This window comes from Protomyctophum parallelum, assembly GCF_964188405.1.
Source record: "Protomyctophum parallelum genome assembly, chromosome: 6".
NCBI classification, from domain to species: domain Eukaryota; kingdom Metazoa; phylum Chordata; class Actinopteri; order Myctophiformes; family Myctophidae; genus Protomyctophum; species Protomyctophum parallelum.
The window spans coordinates 27,621,866-27,638,191 of NC_139701.1; the positions used below are offsets into that span (position 1 = coordinate 27,621,866).

The 16,326-nt window shown below is 42.8% G+C and overlaps 1 protein-coding gene across 2 annotated transcripts in view; it reads left to right on the forward strand.

Moving 5' to 3' along the window:
- The window catches only part of LOC310859763 (uncharacterized protein), a 137,952-nt gene that overhangs the window by 100,692 nt on the left and 20,934 nt on the right, over window positions 1-16,326 (forward strand). For both annotated transcript variants that reach the window (XR_014569337.1, XM_083766472.1), the window contains exons 32-42: window positions 762-815; window positions 1,575-1,628; window positions 1,834-1,887; window positions 2,244-2,297; window positions 3,395-3,448; window positions 6,272-6,379; window positions 9,632-9,685; window positions 12,808-12,915; window positions 14,057-14,110; window positions 15,237-15,290; window positions 15,566-15,622. Coding sequence is in view for 1 of the 2 variants with exons in the window: in XM_083766472.1 (XP_083622598.1) it covers window positions 762-815; window positions 1,575-1,628; window positions 1,834-1,887; window positions 2,244-2,297; window positions 3,395-3,448; window positions 6,272-6,379; window positions 9,632-9,685; window positions 12,808-12,915; window positions 14,057-14,110; window positions 15,237-15,290; window positions 15,566-15,622 (705 nt within the window). In the remaining variant the exon portion in view is untranslated. The remainder of the gene's footprint in view (window positions 1-761; window positions 816-1,574; window positions 1,629-1,833; window positions 1,888-2,243; window positions 2,298-3,394; window positions 3,449-6,271; window positions 6,380-9,631; window positions 9,686-12,807; window positions 12,916-14,056; window positions 14,111-15,236; window positions 15,291-15,565; window positions 15,623-16,326) is intronic.

The window sequence follows — 16,326 nt, forward strand, 5'->3', positions numbered from 1 at the left end:
TTCTGAATTAGGTAATTTTCATTGTCATATCTTTTGTGGTTACACCACCTATTACGTATATTGTAATGTTTTCCAATTGAACATGCAGACTCATCTATGACAAATGTTTTACTTGAAACACACACTCCAATGCAATAATGCATTCATTTTCTTCCACGGTTCTTGGCCAATGCAATGCTTTTTTATCTGAGTTAGTGACAAACTTCTTGAATCTTAGAATGTATAGTCGCTCTCTGACAAAGCCGTATTGTCTAAACTACAACAAAGCAATATTCACAGTAAGGCAAAGACAGTCATTATTCCTGCATCATCAAGTACTTTCTACAGGCTTTAAAAACTGCTGCTTTCTGCAACCCTATTACTCCACTGTAAGATCAAACACATTCCCTACTGACAGTACTACTGTTCTCTGTTTGTGCCTTGCCGTTAAGGTGGTAGTACGGATGATGATGATGATGATGATGATGATGAGGTGAAGATCCTTCATTTAGAATGATCTAGTATATTGTAGCCTCTTTGTTGTTGTTGTGTTATTGTGTGCAACATTAAACTAACTAAATTAGGACCGGCTTGATAGCCAGATGGTTATAGGGAGCAATGCTTTGATCAGTGAGTCCCTAGTTTGATTCCCAACCTGCCAGGCCATTTGCTGAATGTCATCCCCCCGCTCTCGCCACACTCCCTCCACTGTCACTGACTGGAAAATGTTGCCCCCAAAAAGCAACCCTAAATGAACGGTGATCTGTTGTTTTCTGTTCCAGGGTAACGCGGGGACTCCAGGCAGTACAGGGGAGATGGGACCGCACGGTGAACCGGTAAGCAAGCAGACGTCACACAATAACACTGTTCAGGCATCGCAGCAACACAGCAAAGTAAGCTTGAAGTGCAGATTAAACACACACACGCATGCATGCGTACATGCAACACACACACACACACACACACACACACACACACACACACACATACACACAATCAGGGAATGGAAGTAACTTTGTGCTCGGTACCTGCAAGAGTTGCAACACACAGGCACGTGCGCGTCCCGTCGCCACACCCGCATGTGCGAGCCGTCATTATTCATAAAGTTATTGTTGGAGTCAGTAGTGGCGAAAACGGCAGCCAAAAAATGCTAATAAACAGCGTACAATTTGGGAAAGTGAAAAAGGGTTTTGAAGTGACCTGCATAAGGTAATGGTCAACACCCGTGTGCAAATTCAGATCAATTGGTCCACACACACGCACGCATGCACGTACACAAGCATGCACGCGCACGCACACACACGCATGCACGCACGCACGCACACACACACACACACACACACACACACACACACACACACACACACACACACACACACACACACTTTTAGTCTTTTAGTCTTCATACAGCTTCATACCTCTAATTAGTAATTCTATTGATTTTCAAAAGATTTAGTTTTGACTTATTTATGACATTGCTATACCAGATTCATGTACAGCATCATATGTTTATTTGTATTTTGTTCCTCAGTTGAAAAATGTAATAAAATATAATTACTCACCTCAGGCATTGCCATTGGTTATTGATCTTTCAGGGAGCCAAGGGACCTCCTGGAGACGCAGGACCTGATGGAGAGCAAGGCCATGAGGTATTTTACCTATTCTACTCATTTGTGAGCTTTTAATTAATTGTGAAATTAACACAAAGCACAAAAACACAAAGTTTAAGATTCCACAACAGCATACTGCTCTTTAGAATAGAGTACATGCAGTATACACCGTATATGCTACAATATATAGTATGTATAAATGAAGAACACTTTCATTGACCTCTCTTCACTTTCACTCTCCCAGGGTGCATCTGGTTCAGAGGGGGAGTCAGGCGCCATTGGAGAGCCAGGGTTAAAGGTCAGCACACCTCATCTGGAACACCAGCTCAGTACAACTGTCATGTGAAGCTTACTTGTCCCCTTCAGTAGAGTGCGGAGGAGTGCACTATTACAGTCCTATTATAGTCCTATTACATGACTGTAGCCTTGGGTCCAAAAACAACTACATGTCAAATTGTCAATGTCAATGCTCCTTCAAGTTCAAGTGGTAGTGGAGTGTGTGTGTGTGTGTGTGTGTGTGTGTGTGTGTGTGTGTGTGTGTGTGTGTGTGTGTGTGTGTGTGTGTGTGTGTGTGTGTGTGCGCGCGCGTGCGCTCACATACATGTAATGTTCATATAGCTCCTGAGCAGCCAGTGTTGTGCTTTGTCTCTATAGGGTGAAGTGGGGCCTTCGGGAGGTGAAGGGGAGCAGGGGCAGCAGGGAATGAGAGTGAGTGGCTCCGACCGAGCTCCGACCGACATACTAATCCCTTCCTTGCTTGTGTTTGGGCAAATCTAATCCAGCAGTATATTTACTCTCCCTTCATTTCACTGAGGAAGTGTAAATCCCCAGCTTTGAGAGAGTGGAATTGTTTTTTTTAGATTGTCAATAACCTGTTGAAACCTCTGCCCATGTCTTTCCTTTCCACCAAATTCAAATCTATACTATAGAACAAAGTAATGATTAAAAACAGTGCTTCTGCCGTATATCTACATTATAACATACGGTAGCATCCATCAAGGTAACATGGCCATGATATATCTTAGGAGTGGGACAGTTAATCAAACTAATTGATTGAATCGATTAAAATGGACTTAAAAAAAATAGATTTGTTGATGTATCTTTCTTATTATAAAAAAGGGCTTCTCGATTATAAATGTTATCGAAAAAGTAATTGACTAAATAATTGCGAAGATATTCGATAGTTGCATACAATACATCTGGGCATGTCCATTTCACGATGCAGTATTTGTATTTGTCCTGTTTAATCTCACATGACAGATTAAGGGTTCCCAGATTGGTTCCTGTTTGACTGCCAGGAATAGACAAAGACCTCATAGTGACTAAAATAAGTCGTTGAATCTGAGCTGTGCATGCTATTCGTGACTGTTTCTGTACTCCGTGCCTTTTTGGCTGGTTTGTCTTTGTAATTGCAATAGCAGTGGGTTTTCTACAAATAATTTCATTGATATCCATTCAGCAAAGGAAAACACAATAATTGAAGGCCTATCTGTTTTTCTGTGATTCTATGGTCCATGAAGAGAACAAATACACAACATACTGTAGTACTTATGTACAGTATAACCTAATTCTATGTTGATAAGAACCACAGACCCCTTATGAGGATACTGTAGTCAACATTCCTGAAGGGACACTCCTAATAGGAGAACTTCTTGAAACAATCTGCGTCCTCTGGCATTATAAAACACCAGAATCACAACAGATATCATTCTGAAAGCAAACAAGTTCTCAGATATCTGAAAAGGGATATAACATAGTTTACCAGCATGCTTTAATTGTAGTGTTCATTGGATGTTGTCTTGTAGGGTGCTCCTGGTCCCTCTGGTGAAGATGGCTCCCAGGGGAAAGACGGACCGAAGGTGAGGACCACTATATATTTTTTCGCTTCCATAAATCACAATTAAGGTCTTTTCACTGTCAATTTACGAATCTCAATTTTATGTTGATGTCTCTCTATGACTGTATGAAACATTGCATGTCCATATGTAAATATGATACAATGATATGTATTTTCTATTTTGTTCAGAAATGAATACCATGTTGTACAATGACAGTGTCATGTTATGTAATGGCGATCTACAAACTCACTCAATGCGTTGCAAATGCAAGGCAATTTTGGCTACTTTTGAAAGCTTTTGAAAATCTTTGCCTATAATAACATTCCCAAAATAGGAATGCCAGGTTGAAAGTGGTTAAGCCAGAGCTTGAGAAAGCTTGAGGGTGTCCTGTGTTATCTCATCAGACAATACTGGAGAGAGAATAGCAACAGGAAATGAATCTAGCTGCGTTATACGGTACATTATTCCTGCATCATCATAACATGTTAATGGTCCCTGGATAGTGTATAGCCCACTTTACCCTGTATACTGGATATTCAGGACTTACATCCCATCAATGGAATATAAATATAAAATAAACACATTTTATACTAGTCATACCACTGTGAAAGCTGGAATTCAACAGATTCCATAAGATGTTATGTATCGTACCTTGTAGGAGCCCCATAACACCATGCTGTCCTCCTCTTAGTGGCAATATGAAGCAACTTACAGTATTATTACAGCTTGTCTCATGCTGATGATCTCTGTCAGTGGTGGATACCCTCAACCCCAGGCCAGTACTTGCGTCAAAGTGTACATATTAAGTGCCATTTAAACTGAGCACTATAACTATGAATATGTAATGTAAAAAGAATGTTCTTCTAACTGTAGTGGATGGCAAAGTTCACACCACAACTATAACGACAACTACAGCCGTAAACAATGGATCAAAGTTTGGATCGTTTTCAGGAAACGTTCTATCCAACCTAGACAAAGGATCTAAAAGTGGCTATCCACCAAACAGACTATTTCAGACTACTACTGTACTGGCAGTCGGATGATGTCGGAATGATGACGGATTGTCAGGTGTCCAAAGTTTCTGGTTCGCCAGTCTCGCCACACTGCACAAACTATTGCTAACAGTCGGCCGGTGGCACTTTGTTGTAGCCTGGTTAATAAACCAGACTAATATCGCACGGACCGCAGGATATTAGTCTGGGGAGGCTCAGCTTGGATTTCATTTCCAGGGGGGCGGGTTGAAACATTTTCTCTTTGACGCAATTGGTCAGAGCTACTGTCAGTCAAAGGTCTCAAGCATTGAAAGTCACTGTACCAAAGCCCGCCCATATTGCATACCGTGTCCCGATTGGCCGCCCCATTTCTCTGGTGTAGGAAATGGGCGTACAATTGAGCCTCTCCAGACCGTAATCCGCCGGCAGGCAATTTATTTTTGCCAACGGCTGATTCGGTCTGGTTTATTAACCAGGCTAACTTTGTTGTGCGCACGTCAGAGGAAATCAGATGAAACTAGATAAAGTGCCCTCTGGGCACAGGTCTCCACCAGGGCAGGTCAGGTTGTGGCCTCCTGGTAGCACTATAACAGGGTGGCGTATATTCCTCAGCCTAGTAGGAAAGTCTGTGAAAGATTTCACGTAAATTGCACGCTGCGTTCATGATTTGAGGCTTTTTGTTCAAAACAGGCCAATCCTGCAAACTTTGAAAACCAATGTTAGACAATTAGGATGGAATCTAAAATATCGGACAGATCCGTCTTGAACACATGACTATAGAGATAGTGTGTAACGTTGATTTGGGATTTTTGGACAAAATCTGGAGGAGTAATATTTAAAAAAAGTCGGCCTCCTGGTGGCGCTATTACAGGCTGTTCTAGAAAATTTGGGGCAGAGGTTCATCATTGCATCCAGGGAGTGTGTGCAAAATCGACCGGGTTAACGGTGCCGGAGATTAGCTGGTAACAGACGGACACACAGACTCACTCACACACACACGGACGGAGTGCAATAACTCTCCATACCAGGAGGTGGCAGTAGTCTGCAGGGGCATACCTCAGAGAAGCTGAGGCAGAATCAAAACAATAACACAGGGCATATTTGCGATAATTGCAGTCCTGCAATTATCAGGACTTGCTCCTGCACCAGAACAGCTGTGTGTCCGGCCCCCCTTATCGGTCCGACCATTAATTACTTGCGCAAGCAGAGCGTGCAAGTAATGTTATTAGTCAGGTGCTACGATGCGTATGTCCCTTAGCAGCACGGGACATATGGAAGCAGACCGTGCAGGTATGTTTTCCGTCATGCTACGAAGCGTATGTCCCATGACGTGATGAAGATATGTACCAATGCCAGGGTATAATTGGTTTACAATGGTGACGTAATGATGATTTGTTTCAGTGTCGGGTGGAGGAAGGCACTTTTAATTATTACACTGATAGCAAAACTGTCATATTGTGCAGCTTGTCTGACTGTTCACCTTAGACTTATTATGCCACACAGCACGCACGCACGCACGCACACACACACACACACACACACACACACACACACACACACACACACACACACACACACACACACACACACACACACACACACACACACCTTTTCCACAGTTATCAACAATAGCTTTTATTAATATTCAGTCTTACCAGCATTGATGATTGACATCGGCTAGCACTGTACTTAAGTATTTAATCAATCAATCAATCATAAAAAACACTTTTTGTAAACTTATACTCAAATAAAGTACAGTTTTTAGTCAAGTAAATTGCAAGTTAGTTACGGCCCCCCACTGCTCTCTGAATATAAATGTCTTCATCACCATCTTTGATTCTCTCTGTTCCAGGGTGAGCCCGGTGATCCAGGACTCCCGGGAGAGCCAGGGGAGAGAGGAATAGAAGGGGACTCTGGGCCTCCAGGACCTGCCGGGGGACCAGGGAAACAGGGCTTTCGTGTAAGTTTATTTTATTTATAGAAAATCATAATTACCAGGCTCATAGATTTTCATAATTTAGGCTCATTGAGTTTCAACAATCTTATTTGGACAGAGCGCAGCTAAAAGCTATTTGTTATATATACCAACAATCTGTGAATTTAAGACGAGATCCAGTTACAGTTAACAAACATAATTAAGCAGACTTAAAGTGGGTAAGACTTTCGGGTCTAATCTGTCACATTTCAGATTACTGCTAAACCCACACCACCAGGGGGACTCGAATCCCACAAAAGCTGCTTGTACAACAAATAGGACTATTATGACTATGGGTCTCCAACTCCACAAAACTAGGAGAGGATCAGGAGAAGCTTTTACTTTTTATACCCCCAAGCTATCCAGACCTTGAATGATGACATTCAAGGTTTGGATTCCCCCCCCCCCCCCCCCCCCCCCTGTCTTCAATAATTAAATTACTTCTACAGTAAAGATAAAGTAGTCTCCAGCTGACTGACTGCACAAACAAGGTTATGCAACGCTTAGTTTACATTCTTCAAGTGAATCAGTCTCATCGTGCACCTCTGCACGACTCTGCACAGCTCTGCCTGTCATCCTTTATAGTTTCTGACCCTGGCATAGAACCTTCACAATATATCAATAGACCACACATTTAATGCTGTTTGAAGATTTTAAACTACTTGACCCTCCAGCAAAACACGGTGAAAAATCATTGATTATGCAGACTAAAATCCTTTTGCATGCAGACTTTGCTAAAGTTGTGATCAAATGTGAAAATTGCGAAATATGCGGGAGGGAACTTAAAAAATAGGCATTTTGATAAAAAATAAAACATCTTTGGTATCGGTTCTCAAAGTTCCCAGCAGTCCTTTAAGGGGTCCCCAGCAAAATGTATAAAATAGCCGATCTACAAGCACACAACATGACTTCCCATTCCCTAAATTCCCATTGACAATGAATGGAGAATTTACGATTATGTGCAAAATGGCTATTTTTAATCTACACAAAGATTACATTGACAATGAATGGATGATGTTCGATGATAAGAGCGCCCCTCACTTCACACAGGTGTGTTTTTGAGGGGTGTTAGCCCCTCCTATATTCAGCTATAGTGTAGATTTTCGTCTTACACAAACATTAAATTCCCATTGACAATGAATGGAGGATTTATGTCATATGTAGACGAGCAAAGCTATTTTTGTCCTACACAAAGATTAAACTCCCATTGACACGCACGCGCGCAGGAGCGCTGTCTTTTCACGGCACCACTGCCATGGTTTGTTTTGCTTCTATGTGTGAATGTGAACGAATGAGTGAGGCGATGACTTTATAAACTTAAAACCGGGGATGGTGAAATCAAGCGAGCCCCGCATATTTTGCATATTTAGCGCGTAAATATACAATTATTGCAGTGAATATGCACCCTTTTAGAAAATGTTTTACCCCTGCATAATCCGCGCCATTTGGCTGATTATGCAATGAATTATGCGATCGCGTAATCGCCTTTTTCTGGAGGGTCTAAACTATACTTTTGTCCTGATAGTCATCATAAAGCATTTGATGGTCCATTCCCACCCCCATTGAAACATCTTTTGAAAACCACCTTTTAAGGTGGACTTTTTCCTGGAGACATTGCCCTGTCCACTACTCCACAGAGTTCACTTTCAATTTGGCTGTGCAACATTAAATTCATACCCATTGTGCTTGATTATTATGCGGTATGCCACACCTGAGTTGAATTCTTGAAGGAACAAGAAAGTGGCCACACACACATTAAGTCACATCTATCAACTAATCAGACTGATCCGTTTCACCAACCTCACCTGTTTTATAATGATTTTTCAACATACCTTAATTCTCAGATTTATTATTTGTCATCAGTAGCCCCACTTCTCCCAAACATACAATATTTATGGGCTGCAAATCTGCAACTAGTGTTTTGGTAGATAATTCCCATGTGTGCCAGTAGGGGTCAGTCTTTGCTTAAACAAAGCATTCTTATACAGGGCATTCTACAGACAAAGCCAACTGTGGAGGTGCAATAAGATGTTACATAATATATTCAGTGCTGTTTGGCACCTGTCACTCAAAGTGTCCTCTTGGTATAGTTTTGAGGCAGAGTTCCAAATCTAACCCTGGATGTTGAGTTAATATTATTTATCAGAGCAATAACTGAACTTATTAAAGCGTGCTATATTTGTGCATAGAACTTCTTTGATTAAATGCTTTCTTGCATTCTATCAAAGTTCACATTAGGAGGTCATGTTGAGGGCCATGCTGCCATCACATCTCATACATATTTGGAAAGCGGATAAATCATTGGGAACAATGTTGTGGGCTATGTGGAAAGTGTGCTGTATATCAATTTACTTATTTTATTTATTTAGGCATTTAGCTCTTAATCCAGAGTGAGTTGCATTAAGCAAGAACAAAAAAAGCATGGCAATTACATCACATACATAACAAGTAGTTATCATGAAACATGCGTAAGCTAAGAACGTAACAGTGGAATATCTATATAATGAAATTGTACATATATACTATAAAGTGCTATGTCTACATAAAATGCTATTCTAGTGCTGTATAAAATGCTATCTAAGTTACATAAGTTGAGCCTTTGCATATGCCTGTAAGGTCGTCAGGGCTAGGGCAAGGACTACGGGCCATGATGGAGTCTGAAGAGTTGGGTTTTCAGACTACGGCAGAAGATTGGGAGTGAGGCTGCAGTTCTGATTGTAATGGGAAGTGCATTCCATAGTTTAGGAGCCAGAAGGGAGAAGAGTTTGGGAGCGTTGTCCCTGCGTTTTTAGTGAAGGTACTTCCAGCTTCCCTGCGTTGGCTGAGTGCGCGGGAGGGTTTGTAGGGTTCGATCATACTTGCAAGATATGGGGGAGCCATACCTTTAATTGCTTTGAATGCCAGCATCAGAGTTTTGTATTCTGTGCGGGCAGCGACCGGGAGCTATATCATGCATTGACCCCTCCTTTTTGCTCTTTAATAGTTTATAAAATGATATATACTATACTAAACTATAAATGAATTATTATCCTCTGATATAAATTGTACTGTACTGTGATACACTAACATGTGTGAAATGAAATACGTTGTGAACTTGTACATCTGTTATTTTTACGACATGCCCAGAATAGGGAAGCTAGTGGTAATGTGGTTCAGGCTAATTTATACTTCTCTCAACAAAAATGAAGACAATACGTCAGTGTGTGGTCATCTTATTTGGATTTATTTAATGTCCAGGGGCAAGAAGGGAAAGCAGGGCTTCCAGGGAACAGAGGACGGCATGGCAAGAAGGTAAGTACAGTGCATCGTACCTAGATCTTTATTCATTTGGTGGATACATGGTGAGATACAGTGGCGTTCCGTACTGAAATGAACCGGGCCTTCTAGAATCTAGACCGCCTGGTCAATGACCTGGCTGATCATGGTCGACCCTTTGTTACAATGGCAAGCTTTTCTTGAAAAGTCCTTCCTTTTCGAAAAGGGGTTTGCCTGTAAATCCACCACCAAATCTAGTCCAGCTCAATCAACACATAGACGAGAACTTGCGTATAAAGTTTGAAATACCAGTCCTCATTTCTCATTGGACAATATTTTCCCCCAGCGATAGGATACAAGCAAAACGTTAACGTTACCAAAGGCCAGCTAGAGTGCCTGGGCAGTGGGCACATGAAAGAAAATGCCCAGCAGGACAAACTCAAAATCTGATTGGTTAAAGAACCTGTTAATCTCTATATTGCTCCCATTCAATTCAACAGCAGGGGGATTCTATGGAGATTCTGAACATAGACATGTAGACGCCCTTTCCGGCTCTGGAGCGTATGTGCTCAAGGGAGGGCAAAACTTTCCCGAGATTCCTTGCGAAGCACCGCCGAAGCATGAGCGTGTGTCACAGAGCGCATGTTTGGGTCTGTCCTGGAAAAAAATGCACTATGATTGGCCAGTAATCACTTGAGTGGCAGTGTGACGTAGCATGCCTTCCACACTTCCGCCGTACTTCCTCCCCCAGTGTAAATTGTTCCACCCCTCCTTCAACACCAAGCCTCCAAGCAGGCTCTCCAGTGTTGAAGGACTCGGCCCTACTGGTTAGAGCATGAACTGCAGGCGGACCCATGGATTTATGACGAGGAAACCCCGTGCAGCTGGGGTTTAACATTGAGTGCTCGTTTGCACTTCCGCATTTGCCAACCAATTTTTTTTTTATGTTGCCACTACTGTTGGAGCAGCCATAAATCAGTCACTCTACCATTCAATATAGTAGAAGACGTGCAGGTTTACCCCGCAGCTACGTCAGCTCCGCCTACAGGAAATACGTAAGCTACGACCATGAGACCCGTTTCTGAATTCGCCTATAGGAATCTTGTTCTTTGGTTGACTTTTTTTTATTATGTTGGTGGCCATTTTATCACTGGAAAGATTTACTTCCAGGAGGTCATTTCATCTTTTCGTGTGATAATATTGTCACCCACTCTAACCAAGAAACCATCTGCCTTGCTGAGATTACTATTTGATCCAAATAGAATGGATTCCGTTTTTCCCAGGTGTAAAGATAGTTTGTTATCAGCGAGCCAGGTGCAGATTCTACTGAGTTCAGAGCTGAGGAGGGAGGGCAGAATCCATTTCTTCCGGTAAGCACCGTCGGCTGGTCTTTTTATAGGTCGGCCGGTCGGTCCGAATGCATTTTTAGCGGCCGACGTATTTCACGTCGGCCGGTGCGATGGGTCGGCCGGTCCGTAGGAGCAGACAGACAGACAGTCTGTCTGTCTGTCTGTCTGTCTGTCTGTCTGTCTGTCTGTCTGCCTTCCTGCCTGTCTGTCTGTCTGTCTGTCTGTCTGCCTGTCTGTCTGTCTGTCTGTCTATCTATCTGTCTGTCTGTCTGTCTGTCTGTCTGTCTGTCTGTCTGTCTGTCTGTCTGTCTGTCTGTCTGTCTGTCTGTCTGTCTGTCTGTCTGCCTGTCTGTCTGTATGTCTGTCTGCGTGTCTGCCTGTCTGTCTGCCTGCCTGCCTGTCTGTCTGCGTGTCTGTCTGTCTGCCTGCCTGCCTGCCTGGTGTCTGTCTGTCTGTCTGTCTGTCTGTCTGTCTGCGTGTCTGTCTGTCTGTCTGCCTTCCTGTCTGTCTGTCTGTCTGTCTGCCTGTCTGTCTGTCTGTCTGCTTGTCTGTCTGTCTGCCTGCCTGTCTGTCTGTCTATCTGTCTGTCTGTCTGTCTGTCTGTCTGTCTGTCTGTCTGTCTGTCTGTCTGTCTGTCTGTCTGTCTGTCTGTCTGTCTGTCTGTCTGTCTGTCTGTCTGTCTGTCTGTCTGTCTGTCTGTCTGTCTGTCTGTCTGTCTGCCTGCCTGCCTGGTGTCTGTCTGTCTGTCTGCCTGCCTGTCTGTCTGTCTGTCTGTCTGTCTGTCTGTCTGTCTGTCTGTCTGTCTGTCTGTCTGTCTGTCTGCCTGTCTGCCTGTCTGCCTGCCTGCCTGCCTGCCTGCCTATCAAATAATTAAATATGTATTAATTCAATACGGCTATTTTTTTAAATATAATATACAATAATGATACAGTCTAAAATGTAGCTATTGTGTCCATACACAATAAAGGCTACGAAAGAACATTATAAAATAAAAGTTTTTAAGTTTGCCATGAGCGGGATCCGAACCAGGTGCCACACGGAGCAATAAATCAAGAGGCATTTGCACAGACCCCTAGACTATTAGAAAGCCATGACTTACCTTAAAGAAACGTTCCACTGGGAGGCGGTCTTTTGCAACGAGAGCAGACAAAAAAGAAAATATGAAGAAAGATAACGATATGATTGGGTGTTTTACAGCAGGAACTATTAAGTTAGCTATAATAATAATAATTCATATTCGTAGCACAGCCAGTGGTCACGTGACTTGACGGCACGGACCGGCCGACGTAATCACGGACCGGCCGACCTAATCACGGACCGGCCGACCTAATCACGGACCGGCCGACGGACCTACGGACCGGCCGACGGTGCTTACTGGCCGGCGCGTAGGCCGGAAGAAATGGATTCTGCCCTTGCTGGAGCTGAGGGCCTTTTCAACCTGCAGTTTGTTACTGTCTGAGACCAGCAGTGTTGAGTCGTCTGCAAACAGGAACAAATTGCAGTCAAAGCTGATGTCATGTCGTTTGTATATATTAGGAACAGTAAATTCCCTAGTATGCTTCCTTGTGGAATGCCACAGCTCACTGGGAGTGGGGGGGGGGGGACAGTGTTCCGTTCACCTCCACCATCTGTTCTCTCCCCTCCAGGTAGGATTGCATCCAGCTCACTGATGTGCATCCATTGTACCTTGCACAAGGGTCCATTTGGCTACATCTGTGCACACAGTTAAATGAACATGCAGTGTAATTATGTGTGTGGTCTTCTATGTTTTATTTTTATTTTTATGTTCCCTGGCCTGTCACTTTGCAGGGAGAACGGGGGCTTCCAGGTCTAGCTGGTGAGATTGGCACACACGGTGACATTGGCCAGCCAGGCGAGACGGGTTTGAAAGGTGCCAGAGGAACCCGAGGCTCACCAGTCAGTGTCCACTTTTCCTGTGTTACACCTTCACATTTACCTTTACAAAATAAAAAATTACATGTTTGTAGATTTTGGGGGAAACCATGGGGGAGGCCATATTGTTTGAGAGTAAAAACTGAAATAGGGTTAAAGTTCTTAATTAAACTGTTCCTAATTTTGTCGGGGACCCCTCAAGGACCCCTGGACCCCACTTTGAGAATCACTGACCTAGAATGTCATAAAGCATCTCAGATTTGCGTCATTACCGTTACGCTGGTTTCAGATTTACTCTTGGCACAATTGGCAGCCCTTTTCCATGTTCCAAAATGCTGAGTAATTATAAACCATGTCCACGTATTATGTAGTCCTTGATTGTGGGAAATATGTTGATAGCTGTAGGTTTCATGATTTTATGAAGTTATCACAAAGACTGTTTGCCACAATGGTTGTATTATGTATTGACTGTAATAATAGTTTAGGTGTTATATTCTTTTTTACTAATTTTTAACACAGCATAGTACAAGATCAAAGCATGATTTAATATCTTCTCAATCTTGCTTTGTGACCCAAACTTCTGTCATCCCCTAACCAAAGAGTGGCTGTATAAACAGCTGCCTTAACACCTGTACTTTCACTGAACATTAACCTGTTTTGTTAAAACATACTGCAGCATGCCTAAAACAAAGATTCACAGTATACTTAGCTGCAAGCAATGCTTTCCTCACAACATGTTGCAGTACCAGCTTAAAAGAGAGAAGGGGAAGGAATCCATTTTTGCTCAATTCATACTTTGTCGCACAAAGTCACACATCAAAAATAGCCAACCTACAAGCATCTGCGACACCTTGTGAGGTTGCATGTCTGCTATTTTTGGTGTGCGATGCCATTGTACGACAGATTGCTAAATTCATGAATCATGAATTAGGCAGCTCCTTTCTCATCAGAAAGAACACCAGAGCCTGTTGTGATAGCTGGAGAGGGATGATTGATATGCCCTGCCAGGACCCTGGTCCTGGGAGTAAGGATGGATGAGTGTCTTGAGTGTCCATTTAACAGCAAGCTTATATTTAGCTGAAACATAGAGTAGAGAACCAAAACGTACAACATGAAGGCTGTCCCTTCAGTGAATTACTATGTCTGTTTTATGCATTACTTCTAGGGTCGGCCTGGGGTTATGGGGCCTGAGGGGCAACCAGGATTGGCAGGATATACGGTGAGTTACAGAAATCATAACTGTGTTTTAATGACAGTACACACATACAGTAGAGACACACACTCAAGTGAGTACACTCGCACACACTTTAGGTTTGGTCACAAACTCAACATATCATCTTATATATTTATGCAGACCATTGTGAATCCCTCAGTTTGCCTTCATACGCTATGCTCAGGAATTACCACACTGTAACTCTGAGAGGATACAAATGGAGCCAAATGGACCCGTATGGGTCTGTTTGGTTCACATTTACACTGTCAGAGTTACATTAACACTCATTATTTCATTGTTGCACTTTATTCCATGGTGCCAAATCCCTCAGGTATTCCCACTTCATTCTAATGCTAAGGTCAGCATTCCAAACACTGCCTGTAGCCTCACTTCATTTGAAGATACTAGGCCTCTAATCTTGATAAGTCAGGTGGTGATTCACTCAAAACTGTTGCATTTCATGTCAGTCTCCCTAAGCTGATTCACCTACCCTGCCTCAGTCAAGCTCACAATGTTTTTTTGTTTTTTTTCTTTGAACCTGGACTTGGGGGAGAAAGAATGTAAGACGTGCATTGCCTTTCCCATTCCAGTAAGCTTGTTTGGCTTTGTTTAGTCACAACACTAACCGAACAACTGAATCCAGTTGTGTGGCTTGTCAAAACCACAACAAAGACCCTGAAAAAGCAGAGGAAAGAGTTGGAATTGGATATGGCCATGATCAAACCTGTTAGCAGCTCTGAGGTCAGTGCCAGCATCACTGGGCTTAAGTTGCATAACTTGTGCAGGGTACCTCAAGTTCACATTGTACCTTTCTTGTAAATATGCGTGGTGTATGTACACTCTCAAACTGAGTCATGCTCTGCCCAGGTTGTTGAGTGATTTGTGAGGCCGTGCCAAAAGCTGAATCCCTCTGTGACCGATTGTTAGAGCTCTTCCTCCACAGGAGACTGTGTTTATATTAAACAGTTTTGATTAATACGATGCTGACAGCCTTCACGTTAAAAGCCCAGTGCTATGTAATAATTGTGTCTCTCTGAGGAACAGGCTGGAGCCAACAGAAGTACAGTGGCTTGGTTAGGACGTTAGGTCAAATATTCACTGTTCTCCCCCCCCCCCCCCCCCTTTTTCATAGGGTCACCTTGGCAAGCCAGGGCTCATTGGAGCTCCAGGGACTAAAGGGGAAAAGGTAACGTGAACACTGGAATGCGATTGTCCTTTCACACACATACAACAGGTTATTTAAATATACATTCACTACTTTTATACTTTGGGCACCGCTTAATTCAATATCTAAGTTTTATTGTTGATCTTGATATGATGAGATTCTTCTTAATTAATAAAATGGGTTGCACAAATCGGGTCATTTCTATATGCCTGTGTTTTTGTGTCTGTGTTTGGTCCTTTCCAGGGTTACCCAGGAGAGGACAATAATAATATGTGTCTGTGTTTGGTCCTTTCCAGGGTTACCCAGGAGAGGACAATAAGACTCCGGGACCAGTCGGGCCCTTAGGTGAACCAGTAGGTCTTGCTTTCCTTCTAATTATCATTTGTGCTCCCATACAGTCCTGCTGTGTTCAGTGTGTTGTTGAATTAGACCTGCTAATGGCTGAGTTTAAACTAGAAGAGAAGAGTAGAGCTAGCAATAATAAAGAAGCAACCATTTCTTTGCAGGTTGAATGTGGAAGAAATGACACCAAAGAAACGTTGGTGGCATACTACTGTACTCCATTAACATATCCCATGTTGTCCAGTAAAACAAAAACATGATGTTACACTCATATTATTTTTGAAGCATGGACATGCGCAATGACCATAATGACCCTAGTCTTGTGCAGCCAGACAATCGCAGTTCCCACATCTAAATTCAATGAAGTGGCTAGAACTGTGTGGAAACAATTTGGAGATAAAGAAAAAATGCATGCGGAACCTTCAGGGGAAATGACAGGACTAGTTTTCAAATTGGGCCATTTTTTCCGCTGTTTTATAGCCCCTACAATGTAGTGTCATCCATATTCATGGTGGTGTGTGTGTCTACATTGAATTTAGATCCTAGCAAACGTATCGGCATTCAGATAGCTACGTGAGACTACAGTATACTGTCCCCTGCTATGGTTGACTGACATGAACTCCAGACACATTTCCCAGCTTTGGATCAGTGGGATCAGTGTGCTTAGAGCGACATACTGTATGTAGCTCCAGGCATTCAAGGAGTTGGGACGTTC